The sequence below is a fragment of the Myotis brandtii genome, unplaced genomic scaffold (assembly GCF_000412655.1).
Source record: "Myotis brandtii unplaced genomic scaffold, ASM41265v1 scaffold363, whole genome shotgun sequence".
In the NCBI taxonomy this organism is placed as follows: Eukaryota; Metazoa; Chordata; class Mammalia; order Chiroptera; family Vespertilionidae; genus Myotis; species Myotis brandtii.
The window spans coordinates 6620393-6639560 of NW_005363938.1; the positions used below are offsets into that span (position 1 = coordinate 6620393).

The 19168-nt window shown below is 45.5% G+C and overlaps 1 protein-coding gene across 1 annotated transcript in view; it reads right to left on the reverse strand.

The window, feature by feature from the left end:
- The window catches only part of AUTS2 (autism susceptibility candidate 2), a gene marked incomplete at its 5' end in the record, with an annotated part of 1129652 nt that overhangs the window by 317096 nt on the left and 793388 nt on the right, over positions 1 to 19168 (reverse strand). The window contains one exon of the mRNA XM_014544397.1: positions 18831 to 18860. Within this exon, the coding sequence (XP_014399883.1) occupies positions 18831 to 18860 (30 nt within the window). The remainder of the gene's footprint in view (positions 1 to 18830; positions 18861 to 19168) is intronic.

Consider the following 19168-nt stretch of genomic DNA (forward strand, 5'->3'; position numbering starts at 1 on the left):
ATCTAGCCACCTGACTAGGTGTTACATCTCTTCTTCTGCTCTGTGGGCCACAACCTTTCGCTTGCTAACAATCTGGTGAGAAGACTGAGCCAGGCCCAGACACAGATGACATGAGGATCTTCACTCTCCCCACTTTAGTCCTGTCATTGTCACCTGTGGTGTCTGGGATCAAGGCCACCAAGGATAGAGCGGCCCAGGATTTACCAAAAGCATGAGTGGAAATAAAGCTACAAGTTGAGGAGCTTACTCCTGATACTCTGCACTCACTACTGAAATTACACCCAAGGATATAGTGAGAGTAGTACCAACATCAGCACCAAAGGCCTGTTCCTGGTCAGAGCTTGAAAGTGAAAATAAACAAACAACAAAGTTGAGAGTGTGTGAGAGTCTGTGCGGGGGAGGTAGGCATGGCTGATGGGGGAGTGAAAAATCAACGAGGAGATGGAACTTCCTAAACCTGGTCTAAGCTGTGAGGCAGCAGCGGGCTCCATTTAACGCTGACAACAGTAACAGCAATTATCATTCAATTAACTCCTAGAGACTGCGTTTCACCTCCTCACCACAGCCTTGTGAGGTAAGAGTGCTTACTAAGGTCCTAGAAAGGTTCTATGAGTTTTTAAGTCACACACACACACACCAGTTGGTTATGAATTCTCAGCCTTCTGAGTCCAAGACCAAACCTTAAGTCCACTTTGTTCAACAGTGAATCCCATAAATGGCTGAGAGGTAGAAACTCAATGACCATGTTAGTTCATTAGTGTGACTAAAGGATGAGTTTTTAAGTCACACACACACCAGTTGGTTATGAATTCTCGGCCTTCTGAGTCCAAGACCAAAGCTTAAGTACACTTTTTCCAACAGTGAATCCCATAAATGGCTGAGAGGTAGGAACTCAATGACCATGTTAGTTCATTAGTGTGACTAAAGAGAGAAGTTAAGACAGAATAAGAGACAACACTCATTCTGACTGCAATGTGACCACAAGAAAAGGTCGAAGACCCACACCCCTTGTGGCAGTCACTGTTCTTGGCTTACCCAGAAGCCATTTCCACTGCTTCTTTCGATCTCTTTCTTGCTAACAGAACTCAAAGATAGCACAATGCCAGCTCTCAGGGATAATCAGTAAGTCATAGAGATCCAGGTCCTGTTTGCCAGGAACCTACTTTTCCCTTTTCCTTTGTACCTTGGAGTGGACTGTACTAGCCAAGCAGATGTAAAAGGCTTGTGACCACGTGCCTCCTTCTTGCCTGCCTTGTATGTGTTCTGCAAGGACACGTCAATGTCACCTGATATGGAGAAAGGGTCTTTGCTTATGTGACTCATTAAAGATCCTGAGATGAGGGGATCATCTCAGATATTATGTGTGGGCTCTAAATGCTATCACAAGTTCCCTTATGAGAGAGGGGCAGAGGGAGATCAGACACATGGAAGAGCAGAGAAGAAGGCTACGTGATGACAGAGGCAGAGACTGGAATAATGTGGCCACAAGCAGAGGAGTGCCAGCAGCCACCAGAAGCTGGAAGAGGTAAGGGACAGATTCTTGCCTCTGGGGGGGAGTGTGGCCCAGCTAACACATTGATTTGGGCGCAGTGGAAATTATGTTTAACATCTGGCCTCCAGAACTGTGAGAGGAGAAAGTTCTGTTGTTTTAAGCCACCAAGTTTGTAGTAATTTGTTACAGCAGCCACAGGAAATGAATATACTGCCAAAGCCACCAGTAGGCATTCTGTCACTGCAACTGAACTCATTCTAAGTTATATTTCTCTGTAACAGTTAGAAGATGAAACTTGTGGTTACCAGAGGGGACAGGAGGTGGGAGGAGGTAGGCGAGGGTAAAGGGTCAAATATATGGTGACAAAGGAGACTTGACTGCATGGTGAGCACTCAGTGCAATAGGCAGATGATGTATCAGAGAACTGTATACTTGAAACTTACATAATCTTATTAATCAGTGTCACCCCAATGAATTTAACAAAATTTAAGAATAAAAGGAAAGTAAAACTTAAGGACGATATAGGTATTGCTCCCATTGCTGACCATAAGAGACACTTCCTAGAAAGCATGTTTTATGTGGATCCTCACAGATGCTGGGAATTCTCCCTGACACCACCCTACCCCTCGGGGTTGCCATCTTTTAGGGAGCACACCCACCATGAACATCCCCATGTTTATTTCTCCGGCAGGGAATTAATGCAGCGTTCCCAAAGCCACATTCACTGAGAGCAGCTACACAGGCAGGCAGGTTCCTCAGCACCCTCAGTCCCACAGCACACGGCTGTCCGTGAACATGTGCTAGAACCCGGGGAAGCTGCCCCTCCTCAGTACCTCCCACACGTGGGGTTCTGTGTTAGCGGTATATAAAGAACATCTGTTGGGGTTGGGAGACCAAGACAGGGAGGCCAGAGGGAGGGAGAGATGGGCGCCAAGAGGCTGTGGAAGAAACTTTTTAAAAAAAATCTTATTCAGATTAATTTAAAAGCCTCCTTAAAAGGAAACCTAGAGCTTAGGTATAAAGGAAATTTTGGTGAAATCTACTTACAGATTACAAGGGCTGCTTTTGCCATCACACCTATGTTCATTTGGGTTCCTCTTGTTCCTCCAAATCTTAGTGATTTCCTGCTGAATCTCTCTTCACGGGGCCCTCCTTTCCAAATATATCTGACCATGACATGGCCATGCTTCATCTCTCTCTGATCTTCTTCTACCGCCTCAAGACCCATTTTGGGTCCCACCTCACAAGAGGTCTGGTCTTGGGGAGCTGACTGACTTGGTTGTAATGGACTAACCACTGATGTGTGTAAGAGTTTTGGGGGGCAGGGAGAGCAGTGGTAGGAGATTGGCAGGGGTAACGGTATGGCAGGGACTGGAATCTAAAATTTGCTGAGTACTTACTATGGGCCATACCATTCTAGATGTTTTGTATCTAGATTAAAGCAACAAAAGAAACCAGCAGCAGCTCAGAGGCATTAAATACATTACTCAAGCACGATCTTGACATGGCTGGAATTGTGGCCTCATCACCTCTACCTTTCTAGGTATCTCCTGCAGCTCATGCTGTCTGGTGGCCACAGAGCCTCTCATGACCGAACCTCGAGGAGCTATGGCCCAGCCTGTAGGACTGCACAGTTCACGCGCTTTCTACCACAGGCTAGCTATCATGAGTAGCCCAACCAGATTCCTCAGCCACTTTAAAACCACATCTTACCATTAGGCAAAGACCATAGTAATGCTTGGTGAGTCTAAAAACCATCAATGAATGAGCACTTAAATTAGTGGGTGGAAGTACGATGAGAGGCAGGTATTTGCACAGTCTCAAAGCATCTCCCCACAAGATCCTTATTAATTTGAAAAAGAAAATAGTAACTGTACAGTGAGACACCTCCTTAACCAAGCGACCCAAGCTGCCACCACCAGCAGGAAGATGCATAGGCACTCTGATGTGATGCACTGAGATGGGCAGGTCACTTCCACGGTGTTCCTGACAAAGTGCTGCAACCTCAAGCTACTCAGAGAAAGCTTCAGACGCCCCAACATGAAGGCAGGAGAGCCAATCAAATACCCTGCCTGGACTCTGGATTATGGAAGACAAGGAGACACTGAGGAATTGTCCCAGATGGAAGGATAATAAAGGGACAGAAGACAGTTAATGTTTGTGGGATGCTGGATACAACCCTAGACCAGACATAACTGGTGAAATAAGCAAACCTGACTTATTTCTATAAGCCCTGTAGATTTAGCTAATAGTATTGTATGAGGTTTAATTTCCTGGTTTAGAGATTTATATTATGATTTTATAAAATATAACATTAGGGGAAACTTCTACTATTTATTTCGTAAAATTATTTCAAAATAGGTGATCTCAATATTGGAATTTAGGTATGGTGGCAACTGCTATCCAAGGGGACCCTCCGAGTACCCAGCACATACTGGTAAGCAGCCACTTACTTGGCTGTTTGAAAGCTGATCCTGAAGGTCAAGGTGGCTCAGTGTGTTCCTGCCTAGAGGTCTGGAACTCCAGCCTATGCCCTGTTCCGCTTCCCAGGGTCAACTTTGCTTTTGCAGAACAACTTTTAGTAGGCTTAGAAGAGAAGTCGGAAGAGTTGGCTCCCAGTAGGAATAAAGTCTAGTTCAGCTGTAGAAACTATTTCTCTTTCAAGTAAAGAAGAACTGGGAGAATGGTGGGGAATCCAGCTCTTCCCTCTCCACACAATCCCCTCTCAGGTTTCTGAGGGAGATCAACGGGAAGGGGGGAAGGAGTGAAATGTTTCTGCTTGTATTCCTTTCCCTTCTTTATTTTAAGACAAGGGAAGCAGCCTCCACTTTATTTCCTGCCTAAAACCATAAAGCAGCCCCAAGCAGACAGCTGCCTATTCTACCAGCCGGGCTGCTTTGTTCCTCTGCCTTTGCATGCGGCAGCCCGGGGCTGGGCTTCAGGTCTCTGAGGCCCTTCCAGTTGTGACAGGCCAGGGCTAGCCAGGCCTTGAAGAGCTGCTCAGGGTGAGACTGCTGGGAACCACTAGTCCCTCAGACAGGCAAACCCTGCATGTTCAGGGCGGGTGGGTCAGCCCCTCTCAGTGCAGACCAGCAGCATAGAAGCTGAGCTCTGGGGTGGATTCTGTTCTGATTTCCTTAAAGAAAGCTACGGGATCGGAGGATATCACGGAGTTAACGCTGGATCCGCTAGAAGTTAGACACTAAAATATTGTCACTTAAGACAATATTTTATATAGCAAAAACTCCAATACTGACCCAAGAAGTCTTAGGGTTATTATCACCAAGGCATTAAAATTTTGCTTCAGTTCATCCCTTGTTTCAAGTTCATCTGTAAAATGAAGACTAAGCATTCTTTTATCTAGGGCAGTGGTTCTCAACCTTCCTAATGCCGCGACCCTTTAATACAGTTCCTCATGTTGTGGTGACCCCCAATTTCATAGTTACAAATCGAACATAATTAAAGCATAGTGATTAATAAAAAAAACAATATGTAATTATATATGTGTTTTCCGATGGTCTTAGGTGACCCCTGTGAAAGGGTCGTTCGACCCCCAAAGGGGTCTCGACCCACAGGTTGAGAACCGCTGACCTAGGGTGTTTGTTATGAGGTTTAAATGAGCTAATGTATGGTGCTTAAACACTGGTTTAACTGCACAGATTACACAACAAGGTGAACGTACTTAATACTACTGAAATGTACTCTTAAAAATGCTTAAGATGATAAATTTTATGTATCTGTATTGTGCTACAACTAACAAAAATAGTTATTCAGTATATCATAAAGAGGTATACAAACATCAGGTGCTATGATTTAACATACAGTTATTTTGTTCTTAGTGATTATCATCAGCCCATGTATTTATTCCCAAATTAGATGCAGATAAAATCCCAGCATTCTGGCTGGGCCCCCACTCACTCCCACAGCTCCGGCGGTCTCTGCTGCTCAGATGGTCCTAGGTCTCCCAGACCCGACCTACAGCTCTGATCCCTCGCACTGCAAACATGCACACTCTTCCGAACTCATCCAGATGACGGTCCTATAAGCCCTGCCTGCAATGCACATTTCCTGTATCCCTACTTAGTGTCCAACTCATGACATCATTGATCCTACCTGGTCAGCCTTATTTGAAACCTGAATCATCCTTGACTCCTCTGTGAAGTCCATATCCCAGTGGTCACAAAATCATGACCATTCCACTTCAGAAATGCCTTCAAAATTTAAGTCCTTCCTTTCCCATCACTGTAGTTGAAATCCCCATCACCTCTCACCTAAGCCTGTGATGACAACTTCCTCTTCGGTCACCTGGCCAGTTTCCCTTCCTCCATCCCATCCTTCCATCACTGCCAGAATTCTCTACCAGAAAGTCAAATCTGGTGTGTCATTCACTTACATAAAGTACTCAGTTGCCCCCATCTGGATCAAGTCCAGACACTATTCTTGCCATATAAGGTCTGAGTACATGTAGCTGCTATACCAACCTATACTTGCAGTCACAAATCCCCCTCCCCCACCACAAACCTTGCTCCATAGAAACAGAAGTACTCACTCTTCTCTCCATATGCTAAGGCTTTCACAATTCTTTGCCTTTTGCAGATAATATCCCCTTTGCCTATCACCTGCACCATCCTTGCCTCCCAGCAACCATATGTACCCCTGTTTCAGCAAGATTTAACTCAAATGCCTATTCTCCTAGACAGCATGGTTCATTTTCTGCTTTCAGACATTATGCCATCCCTCAGTACACACTATGGGAGGTGGGGGTGGTTCATAATTCATCAAGGTGCCTCAGCTTTCCCTTCAATTAGACTGTATCTCTCTGAAGGCTTGTTATGTCTTTGTCATCTTCCTATCCTTAGTTCCCAGGGCAGTGCTTGGCTCAGCAGACAGCGAGGGCTAGTTTGTTGCATGAACTATGAGTGAGAGAAGCCATGACCGAGCCCATTACCTTCCATAGGAAAATCATTTCCAGAAAAGCTGCCTGCTGCAGTTTAAGAAGTACCGCATCAGACGCAAATTAGGTTCTCTGCAATGACTACAATTCCCTTGGACAAGTCATTTACGTTTGTACCCTAGATAAGTAATTTGCTAACTGGCATCCTGGTGACTTCAAAGACCTCTGTATCTCTCAAGGTACCTATCTGACACTTGGCGACTAACGCATCATCCTCTATAATAAAAGTATTAAGGAATTCTGGGCTATTCTGAATATATGCACATATGAGCCCACACTCTATAAAATCCTGTGCCCATCTATAACTTTTAATAGCTTAACTAAAGCAAGATAGAACCGATTTGTGAATGGCACATATGATGATTCTATGACTATTTTGGCAACTATTGTAATATAATTGTAAGCGTGTGTTCATATGTGAGACTCTCTGACCACTATGAAGTGCAAACTTTGGATAATAAAAGCAACTTGGATGAATGGTAAGAGTCCTCTTGAATGCCTAACCCACATGTCAGGAAGGTTAGGATTTGCTTTATAGACACATTGTTGTCAGCCCAGCCCCCATCTTTCTGGGCCCTGTACCCACTCCACACCATACAGAGTTACCTCTAGAGCACAATTTTTGGACAACGTGGCTTGGTCTTCTACCTACAGCTGACTGACCTGGGCATAAACACCTGACTTCAGATAGGCTGAGCCACAGGCATTTCTGGAAAACCTACCTTCAGGAACCTAACCTCCCTGAGCCAATGAGAATCCTTTCCCTGGATTTTAGTTACTGCAAGGAAAAAGAAGAGATGGTCTCTCTTAGACTTCTACTGGCTGACTCTTAAAGGTATGATGCTGAGGACAATGGGACGATTTCCACCAACCATCACGAACAAAGCAGACAGGCAGAAAATAGTAGAGACAAGACGAGGAGAACACTTCCTTCTCTGCCCATGCCTCTGAAGTCCAGTCCCTATTTCTGCCTCTCTGATGGTTTGGTTATTTCAACACTTACTTGTATGTCAAAAGCCTATACACCTCCTTACTTATTAGTTTGAGTTTAATTTCTGTTATTTGAAACAAAAAAGAAAACAAAACCATGCTAATATAAACTTAAAGAGTTTTAAAATGACCCGGCGACTTCACGAAGGTTCTTGTAGGAGTTCTCAGTATTTCGGAATGGGAAGATCATGAATTTTATCAAGCTACAAAGGGTGTTGGGTCCTTTTATGAAATGAGTAATTGCTCTGTAATTGATTTGGTGGGTAAACTGAATTTTAAAAAATGTCCGCTCTTCTTAAAGTGGGCCTACCCTTACATCCTAGAAGTTCAGGAGGGGGTGAGGGTACAAGTGTGACTCTAGTTAAACAAAGTAAATGGTCCACAAATGTTGTCATGTGGCCTCTGGGGACCACATTATTTAAAATTATTGCTGCATTCTAACCAGACCATCTGAGAAGGATAATTACTTCACAATGACTAGATCAATATTTTGTCTTCTTCTTTACTACTTGAGTGATTGGATCTAAGGCCAAAGGAGAAAATCAGGTCAGTCCCCTGGACCTCACTGCAACCCAGCAGGGGAGATCGATGTGTGTGCTTGGGAACCCATGGAGGGGAGTGGGGCCAGGGAGCACAATCATTAGTGCACCAACTCAATTTAAATTTCTCAATGAGAAAAGCCATGCCTATCTATGGCTCTTTGGTTACAGCATTTTAAAAATTGCCTGTGGGTACAAGGTGTAACTCATTTTATGTGTAGTTTACTGAATAAGTTCATGAATTGAAGATCCTTTCACATACGCAGCCAAAGTGAAGAGCAGCTTTCCATTCTGTCCAGGAGGGGCCACATCTCAAGCTCAGAAGAGAGAGCGGTGATGATGCTAGAGAGGTGGAGAGAGCTGATGGGGCTAGAGAAGTGGAGAGAGGTCTTTCTGCAGGAGAATAAAGGCAGTGTTCACGCTGCAGGCAGGTGTGGATGTTCCAAGTATCCAGCATCAGACTCCACTAACATGGCATTTGTGACAATTTTACTCTGACAGAGTGGGCCCTGACCTGCATCCTACTCATTACTGAGAGACAACCTTACACTGTCCCTTTCAGAAGCATGATTCAACATAAGTTTCTTATAGCTTTCTAATAAGAGTAAGATAAAGGATGTAAGTAATATAAAAGAAATGAGGCATTTTTCCAGAGCGACTGCTTACCTTTAACCTAAACAAAATGCCTTTTACGCACCTTAGAAGCACCATTTATATGCAAGTAATGTGCTAACTGCAAATGGGACTTATTACCTAATTAAAGCTCATCACAGAGCATCTTTTCAGAGCAATGTTTTGTTGGATGTTACAATTACAAGTGAAAGTGATAAAATACTCTTTGAGCATTTCCTTTTATTCCAACATATTACTATTCTCCCTGGACTTCTCCTGTCAGTCCTCAGGCTGATGGAAATGTGGCAGTGAGGGGGAGCTCGGCTCTGAGGCTCAGAGTGCTGCTTCAGACGCCAGACAACTTGGGTTTGAGCCTGCTTCTGCCACTAACTGGTGCAAGACTGGCGTGTTACAGATGCTCTCCGTGACTCAGTTTCCTCCTCTGTAACCTGGGGATAATATTAGCACCTACCTATTAGGTTGTAGTGGGGATTAAACAAGTCAATATATACAAAGCATATATATGCATTTTTTAAATAATAGTTATTTTCTTTGTAAATACAACACTACAGGATTTGAAGTCAATGAGGTCTAAATAAAAGGTAAGGACCCCATTTCTGCCACCATTAACATGTTGGGTAAGACTCTTAACCCCTTTAAACTTTAGTATCCTAATTAGTAAAATGGGGTAACCATGCCTACACTTCACTGGGTTGGTGAATAGTCTAGATGCAATGTGCAAAAGGTCCTGGCAACCATTTCCAACTGTGCTCATGAGAACACCAAGTTCCGTCAAGCTGCATGGGTGCACATGGATTCTGTCATTAGGAGGACACATGCTTCCTTCCTTTTGTCTGACCACAGGCCAACAAAACAATCAAAATCAGCCCACAGCTTCACAGAGACTTGCACATACCCTGGCTCTCCTTTGAGAAGGAGCTGCTGCCCAATATACCCCAAGGGGTGCATCAAAGAGAGAGAGGGCAGACTGTGGTGGGCACTGTGGTCAGGCCCTAGTTACAAGGCAGCCAGAAACATGCCTGTCTGGGATGTCCAGAGACACACACACCTGCAGGCTGGCACCCCATAAATTCTTTCCCCGGCTTCTTTCTCAAGGCAAGAAGAGAGCTGCCCCTGCCGAGGCTGCGCGCCCCCGCCCCCCTCCACAGCACCTCCGTGCACAAAGTCAGGGCCCTCGGGCTCCCCATCAGACCGCCTGCCTGAAGCACACACTGGAGCCGGGGAACTTGCCTGAGAAGCCAGTAAAATTTTAATGCACTCTGTAGTGCGGTCATGTCATACTCGGTTATGGCAAATAATCCCAGATGCCTGCAGAGGTAAAATGGAGCTGTAATGTGCTTGCCTCCTAACCCGAGCTGACAGCAATGATGTACGACTACCATTAGCGGAAAATATCACTTCAACTAACCCATGATCCAGCTCCGCTCAGGGTCACATTATCCATGAGGAACAAATTACACTCCCAAAGTAAATACAAATTTTCTACACAAAATGGGTACAAAAAAGGGAAGGGGGTGATCCCTTCCCTTCTCCAGCACACTGCTGAGTGACACAGATGATAAAGGACAGGACAAATCATTGGCTGACAGAGTGCTGTGCCGTAATCAGCTCAGCCGGCACGCACTCCAGCTGATAAACACTGTATTCTCCCCTTAGTGGCAAATACATAATCTTTAACACAGACATGGCGGCTTCGGATATTACTACCCTTTGGGCTGCAGGAATGCCCCATGCAGCACCTGGAATCAGAAAAGAAAATGCCCTGTAGCCTTGGCAGACCCAGAAACCCTCTGCCAGGGTGGGTGTCAGTGTCTGGGGAAGGCCAAGAGGGTTCCTGAGGTGGCGAAGGACAACACAGAGTGACACTGTTTGGGGGTGGGTAGGTTCAGTGGCCATGGTGATATCATGCCTGTTCTCCCATGTGCTGGTAATAGGAAGAAAAGTCTGGGGAGACCACTTGGATGCTGGAGGCTCTGGACTGGGAGCTTCAAAATGAGCCTCTGTTCAGGCCAGTTCTCCCCATACTGTCCGGGGGGTTGGGGAGGGGAGGAGAGGAGTAGATCTGTGACAAGTCCCTTTTCCTTTGTGAGATTTATACAATCAACAAAGCAACTTCCAGGTGTAACAGGAATATTTATATGGCACCTAATAAGTGTCAGGCACATACTAGGTGTGGGGTACATGCTGGGAGTCTAGGGCTTAATAAGATATTAAATGTTTATACATATATAGACACTAAAATAAGACTGGGTTCCCTGACCAAATATGGCTCATGCTTAGTCTTCTGGTTGGTATGGTCTCTGTATCTAAGTACTCATGGTGGCCCTCAGGCGATTTGCTGCTTGTTTGTAGGAGTTAAGACATACCTTGTAGGCCTTCCCTTTTCACCTTGGGCAATTGCTTCCCAGATTTATTTTAAAAATGGCCCATTTCAGAAGAGCTTGTACATCTAAGTTGTCAGTGGAACCAAATTGTATTTATTCAGTTTCCTGAGCAACTGCCATGCTTGAATTTTTAGAAGCTAGTGGGGTTGAGGGTGGATTGATAAGATATAATCCAGGCTTCTTGTAGCCCAAGGACAATAAGACACAGAGAGGAAGGTAGCAGGGTTCTCAAATGGCACTTCTGGGCATATCTCAGCTCATGCTGATATACAGGGAAGCAGCATGTTATGGGGAAAAGAGCACAGTTCTTGGCATCCTAAGAGACAGTTTATACCTCAGCACCATCATTTACTAGCTCTCAGGTTTCATTTTCTTTATTTGTAAAATGATGAGAAGATACAGTTCTTGAAAGGACCTATCATTGAGTTTGGTACATTACAGATGGTCAGCAATGCTATATATAAGGATACATATAGAACCCATAATAAGTATTTAAACATGTCATATAAAATGACATTTGCAAAGTATTTCAAATAATACAATCTTCTCTTCAATGCAAAGGGGTGAGTATTCTTATTATTTAATTCTTACTATTGACCTTACTCTTAATTTTTTTGCTGTCCTTGAGAAATGACTAGCATCTACATGTTTTAGTCCAAGAAAGTAGGAAGATGAAAATACACTAAAAGCCCTTCCACCTTCAAAAATAAATAAGTAAATAAAGTCAAAACTGAGCCCCTTGGGAAACAACTACCATCCTAGGGATTCCTGGTCAGTCCTTATTTCAAATGCTCCATTCCACTGTCTCCATAAACATGGAAGTACTTGGAAGACCATGAGCCAAGCTTGGGTTTGGAACATCAGGAGAAAGCGGCTCCTGGTCCCTCTCTAAGTGGCGGGAGATGTCATGCAGGTCTACATCCAGTGCTTCTCAGTGTGACTCTCAGAGCTCCAAGATGCAGAGAAAGAAGGTGATCGGACCTTCCAGCTGAAACTTTCACACACACACACACACACACACACTGCATGACTACAAAGAAATTCATACATCTTTACTGAGGACAGAACACTTGCCAAGTGTAATTAACAATAATAAGACCCATTCTTCTAACAATCAAAGAGCAGCCCAGATTATACACCATGAGAAGCCACTAGCATACTTCACGTTGTTAAACGTGTCACCAGTACAAAAGCCTCTACTAGGACCTTCCAACTATTCAGATGACTCAGGATTCATATTCAATTTCATGAGGATGAAAAGCATCACATCCCCCTGACTCCTCCTTGGCTCTGCAATGTCCCTTCATGGTAAGTCATCAACCCAAGCCGATGGCTTATTCTAGGAGAAAGCAGCTGACCTGTTCTCTGGGATGTGGAATCGGGTACTCAACCCTGCACTTTTCCAGAATTCCTTTTATAGGTTCAAATAATACTTATTATCAGTCCAGTGAGTTCCTAAAGCACATTATGTAAGCTAGCTCTTTATATGTCCCCATGCACTCCCAAATAGAGTAATTAAGGAACAGAGATTAAGCTAATTGCTCTGCTGCCTACTGACAGGTGCATGGTGACAGACATAACACAGTCAAGCAACTACAATGCCCATGTTGGTTCATCACTAGATACTTGGGGGAAAAAAGTGGATATGAATGTTTCCTTCAGTTACTTGGAAGAGTCAACAAGAGATGTGCTCTGACCTACCCACTACGTGCATTCTCTCTTAGGAATTTGAGAAGGAAGACAATCCTTATATAACTTCCTTGTACCTTGGCAAAGAGGAAATAATTCACATATTAATTTCCCTCTTACTCTGTCATGTTGTTGGGCCTCTGTAAATAGCTACATAGAAAATCAGGATATTCGGTGTTGGATCATTAAATCCAGGCTCATTTTATAGACGACAAAACTAATACTCAGCAACATTAGGTAACCTGCCCCAGGCCACACAGCTGGCTGGTGAGAAATAAGAAACAGGTCTTCAGAGTATCCTTCTCCATTACACTCTCACAATGAACAACAGAACATCTAGACCTGCTCTTTCTCCTCTCTATTCATCCTACAGAATAAGAGTGTAACTGAAGACATCTGACAAATTTCCAGTAACTCTTGAGTATTCTTTTTATTAATTTACATTTAATAAAAAATCTGTACATTTGTAACCTCTAGCTTTTTCAGTTGCATGGCATGGTCTTAATGGGCAGATATTCAACATACACATTCAATGTGAGTGAAGCAATTTTTGGTTTGGCATAAAAATGCTGTGATATGAAAAAAAGAGAAGAACTTAATGAAAGTCAGAATTAAAAATAATCTGCAATAGAAATTTAATGCAAAGATTGTATTAGTAGAATTTTTGGATGGATACGATGGAATTAAGGCAGTTGGAAATATGATGATGTTGGAAGAACAATTTTGACCCAGACATAATCTTAGAGCAGTAAAAAGAGGTTAAGTGGATGGGCATTATGGAAATCAGGCACCCAAAATGGAAAGCTCTTGAAATTCTGCCAGAAGTTGTAGAAATTTCCAAATAAGCTAGCAAATTTACAGATGGCTTAGAAGTGTCTTATGAGAAAATAAAATTGTAAAATAAATATAGAAGGCAGAAGATGAGAGCACATTTTTGTTGGAATTCAGAAAATAAACACTGGGTTGACATGAACTTGTTTTCTGAACTTGTTTCATGTATCCCCTTTATTTGGAGATGAGTATCCAGGAAAGGAAATGCAAATTTAGCAAAACAGTGAACTTTACTGAACACCCAATTTGTGCCCAGCATTATACTAGAGCTGGGGATCTGGAGACAAGAACATGGGGCCCTGCTCGCCGCCTGGGGAATGGTTGTTGGCTCTGCTGTAAAACTGGAAGGGAGGAGGACATTCCTCTCTGTAGCTGCAAAACAGCACAGCATCTCTGCGTTGTCTCCTGATCAGAACACCTCCTGTTTCAAACCAGGGATGGGAAAGCAACAATGAGGGCCTTCTGAGTCTCAGGAATGTTGCTGAGGGCGCACAATCTTGACCGATTGTGAAACGTGGCCAGTCAAGGGGTGGGACTCTTCCACTCTAAGCACAGCCACATGCCCAGTCTTCAGTTTGATATCTCAGCACTTTCTGCGTCCTTCAAGAGCCAAGTTAGGCATGTGGTTTGTGTTGAGCTAGGAACATAAGCCTCTGCTGGTCTCCTCGCTGCTTTTCTTAGAAACGGCACCCTTCCCACACAAGTGAAAACAAAATGATCAAACCTACAAATTTAGCATGGATTAAAAAATTATAATGCAACCAAAAAGTGGGTGCAAGTCGGGGAGACGAAGCTGATGTGGAAAAGAAGTGGTACTGCCCTTGCCATTGGTCAGAGTCCCAGGAGACTTCCAGGTACTGGTGAGCAAACCACAGGAGCAAGGCAACCTTCTCCAGAGGTCACTCGAATGGTTAAAAGCCCAGACAGAGGAACTGCCATCGGAACTCATGCTGAAAGCTTCATGAGGAAACTGGGAAGAGTTCTTATCTGTGACGAGTTGCATATGTGTGTTTTGCATGTGTGTATATGTCATGCATCTATAAACATAAGCATGTGGGTGCATGTACACAAATACCTGCATAGTTTTCTAGTCTTTCCTCTGAACTCTCAAATTGTTAAGAGCATAGACAATGAAACAGTATGTTTCTCTTTGACATTTGTTATAAGGTAGTGGTTCTCAAAACCAATTGTGTACCAGACTTCCCTAGGAAGCATTTAAAAAAATACAGATTTTGTGCCCCCATCCCAGATGTACTGAATCAGAATGTCTCCCCTGTGACGGACATCTGGGAACCAACAGTGTTTGGTATGTGGGACAAGAGCTGTACAATCCAGGACAGCATGCCTGCTTGTGGCTCCAAGGCTTTGCCTAAAAGAAAGCCTGATGTTTAAGATAAGGAGTTCAAAATACACTGTTTGGGGACCCTTCTGAATTTCACTGCCCTTCCATTCAGCTTGTAGCAGGAAGCAGCGCCCTTGGGGATGAAGGCTGAGCCCCAGGTTCCAGTGGAAACCAATCCTCCCTGAAGTCCTCTGGTAGGTTCCTGGCAGAGCTTGAGCTTTCTAAAGAGGAGGGTAGGCTTCCTCCTGCCCTGAGGGGTCTCTCCCCTTTCACCCAAGTAAAACTAATGAAACTAACATTTATGGAGCACACACTATGCCCCAGGCTTTGAGCCAAGTGCCTTCACTGAACTGTCACAAGACTATAGGAGGAGCTGTCGTTATCTCCATTTGGCAGATGAGAGAACTGAGGCTTGTCCACAGCTACAGAGTGGTAAGGGACAGTCAGAAAGAAGCCTAGGCCACCGGATTCGGATGCCCAAGTGTTGGACCACTGAACACTAGGCCTTCCAGCCAACTCTGCCACGTGGCCCACACAATAAAACGGGGATGAGTATATAAAGAGAGAATGACTTTTAGTCTTCACATGAATTTCATGACCCAATAGGAGGGTGTTCTTTGGCATAATGGGCTGCTGTGGCAGAGAAAGAGGAAGCGAGAGGAAATATAGGCCAAATATGTGGAAATGTGTATGTTGCTTCTTTGTTCTCATGATACCAATTCATTTCCAGTGGGGGATTGGAATAATTGCTTAATGTGGGTGATTAAGGCGCCAAGTGCTGCCTCTGTCACTAAGCACAGTGAAGACAACCCCACACCTGAGGTGCAGCGCCCCAGCCTTTCCCAACCCCGCCCATTCCCACCTCACCAGAGCCCTCCCGGCTCTCTGATATTGTGTAAAATGTATTCTCGGCTGGGAGGGGAGGCTGGGAGAGATGTGTTGCTCATGGCTCATCAAAGCCTTTCCACCCACAAGTACATCTTCTGCATTTATGGAAAGCTCTGCTTTTCAGCCCCTTTCCCAGTCACTTCCACATTAATTAGTAAGGGTATCATTTTATAAATTACAGCTTCGTATCAGAGGAAAGCAGAGTTTATCTTAATTCAGTCAGCTGTGTGAAATGCAGTACCCTAATTTTAGACCGCCAGCTCTGCAGATCCCCGCGGAGTAAGAGAATGACAGGTCTTCCAGAGAGAAGTCCCAGTGGGTGCCCTACAAGTCTCACTTCTGCCTCCAACAGCATCCCTGGTGGGGCTGCTGACGGGATCCCAGGACACTGAGTGGCATCTTTTCCACCATTAGCAATTCAGATTTGAGTGGGAATTCTCCAAGGGGCACATGAAAGCAGCCCGGTTAGCTGTGGGGCTCCGAGAGGGCCCAGGCAGGAGGCTCTGGCACAGAGGAGGCTGACAGGGCCCGGGCTCTGGCACAGAGCACAAGTCTGGGGGGATGGTATTAAAGCCAGTGATAAACACTGGACAATCCCAGTCCAAAAGGGGAGCCTGATAGTCTTAACTATCACAGGGCGAGCAGGCATGGCTGCAGTTTAAGAGTCCCAATTGCTCCTGTCAGGAGCCCTGGGAGGAATGCCCCGGGGAGGGGAGCAGCGACAGGTGAAGTGAGTGTGGTTGTGGAGCAGCTCCCAGGTAAGAAGAGACCTGCAGGGCCACCACAGTCCACAAGAAAGACGACAGGAACGGGGTGGGGGGCAAAAGAGGCAGAAGTGTGCACAGGAGGGAGGATCAGTCCGAACGCCCGCCCCTCCCCTGCCATCTCCCCACTCCCACGGACATGCCTATATACATCTCCTTATTCTCCTGCATTGTCCTTAATTGCCCTGAACTGAGTGGTGGGCACTACCCACAGTCTGGTCTCATAGACTGAAGCCCGAACAGCAATGACTTGGGAATCTGGTCCCCGGGAGGATTAGTTTGCAGTAGGTGGAAACACCCGGATCCCTCTGAAAGCCAGGGGCAGCCTTGGTAATTGCCCAAATGACCCGTTAGCTGATTGTCTCGAGGAGTGGTGCTGAAACCTGGAGGACTCTGAGGTCGGGCCTGGAGGGGCCCAGGCGTGGGGATTTCACAGCTTCCCCGTGATCGGGTGTGCCGCCAGGTTGAGACTGCCTATGAAGACATGCACACGGAATGCAAAACCAGACATCCTCACCACCTCTACCACTGCTGGTAGGTGACGCTTCCGGAATTCACAGCGCCTTGCAAGGGGCTGTTGAGAACCCGAGCAGGCTCATCCCCTTGGAGAAGTGCCACCACCTTGGACAGAGAGGCCCACCATCACTGCGGAAGAGCCGCTGGAATGGCAGCAGGTACTTGTCCTGCCTGCTGCCTGTGGTGACACCTGCCACGTGGGATGTGGCCCGACGGCTCCAAGGGCTGGTGGGCACGCCTTGAACACTGCCCTCCATGCTGCCCATGCGCCTCTGGCACCCACTACACACTGGCGCCCGAGACACCAGGAGACTGGCTTCGAAGCAGCTCGTACTCTGGGGGCTGGAGTAAGGAAGCTCCTAGTTGTCAGTTAAACAAAAGACTAGTCCACAGCCCCCTTTGCAGCGTGTACTTTCGCTGTCATCCAACAGCCCATTACCATGTCACAGCACAGCACACCCTTCCATAGGTCACTTTGTTTAAAATGACACGGATAATGCACATGTCAGCAAGCTGACAGTCCTGGCCGTCCTTCAGAGATAAAAACCTCAGGGCGAGAGCCTGTTCTTATCTGGGGACACGCATTGGTCTATCATCCAAGTCAGGCAGAACATGATTTCTCCAGAGAGCACTTTTTTCATTTCCTGATTTTAAGGAAATCAAATAAGCACCATTTGTCTTCATCTGAATATGCTTGACCTGCTCAAATGATGATGTCTCGCATTTTATAACAGGCTACATATGCTGAATTCAAATTAACAACAGCACAGAACAAGAGCCTTCACATCTCTCTCGGAGGCTGGCAGCAGAGGAGGAGGGCGAGTCTGGGCTGATGGAAAGATCCCAGTAAACGCTAACTGCAGATGCTGAATAAAATCAGCAAGCAGGTAGGAGGAGATGGAAAATGGGGCTCAGGGACGCCGGCTCCGCAGGACAGATCCAGAAACTGGGGAAGGGAAGGGAGGACCAGCAGTTCCTTTGGGCGCCAAGTAATAGACAAACCATAATATTCAGGTAACTTGTGGAAATACATAAAGTTGGAATAAAACTGGAAAGAAGTTGGGTTGGGGGATGTGAATACCTAGGAAGAAAGACCAAACAGACAAACCATCCCTATGCTTCAGGCAGCAGGAAGTTCACATTACCAGGCCGTGGTCCAGTCTTCTGAGAGCTCAACCCAGAGCTCCCCTTCCTCACCCACGCGGAACCGGATACACCGAGGCTGGTGGCCATCAGCCTCGAAACAGAGTGCGCCTGCTGGAAGAACTGCCCTCCCACCTGGCCATCCACCTGATGGGAGAGAGCAGCTCCCCTCTGACCGCCTCTGCTCACCCCTCGCCCCAGGATGACATTCCTAGAAACATTACCATTGCCATCTCCATCGAGAAGGCCCATATGCACAGACAAGCAGGAAGAAGCATATGGGCCAGTAAGATAAATGAAAACATGACATTATAAATACATACTAGCACATTTAATGTTCCAATCAAGGATTAAAAAAGAAAAATCAGATGGCTATTAAAATAAATCATTTCCTCTTTTGAAATCTTTTATAATGTGAAAACTTAGTGTCACATATGTGCACTATTAAAGGGCTTATTTTAAAAAAGTGGACCTCACAAATTAGTTGTTATTTCTTATCATAGAAAACATCACTATGTGAATAAAACCTGACTTTACAGAAGAGAAAGGTGCTGCCCCCATGAAGCTGGTACCCCCCCCCCCACCATCCCCTGCGGCGTGTGTGGGAGAACCATGGTGTTCAATGTCTATGTACTGTGCCCACAATTGGGGGCGGGGAGTCTTACCTTCTCTTCTTGGTCACTGTCGCTGTCACACTGAAAAAGAAAACAAGAGAATGAGGGTTAGTGCAAAAATGGAGTAGGTTTTTGTCTTTAATACAGAAAACAAAAGCAAGACCAATGAAGGAAAAAGGAACGTGGTCTGAGCTGGGTGGAGATTCTTTGGCCCCAGTGCTGGTAAACGGGTAAGAAGCAGGATGCCGAGCAGCTGCCCGCTGTGTCCTCTGTGCCTGTGCTCTGTGGCTCTCCTGTGGGCAGTCTGGTGTATGCTCATCACCCAGTGAGCCCTCCCCTATTGCATGGCAGAGGGGATGCCCAGCGGGAGCCAAGCCGGCCCAGGGTTA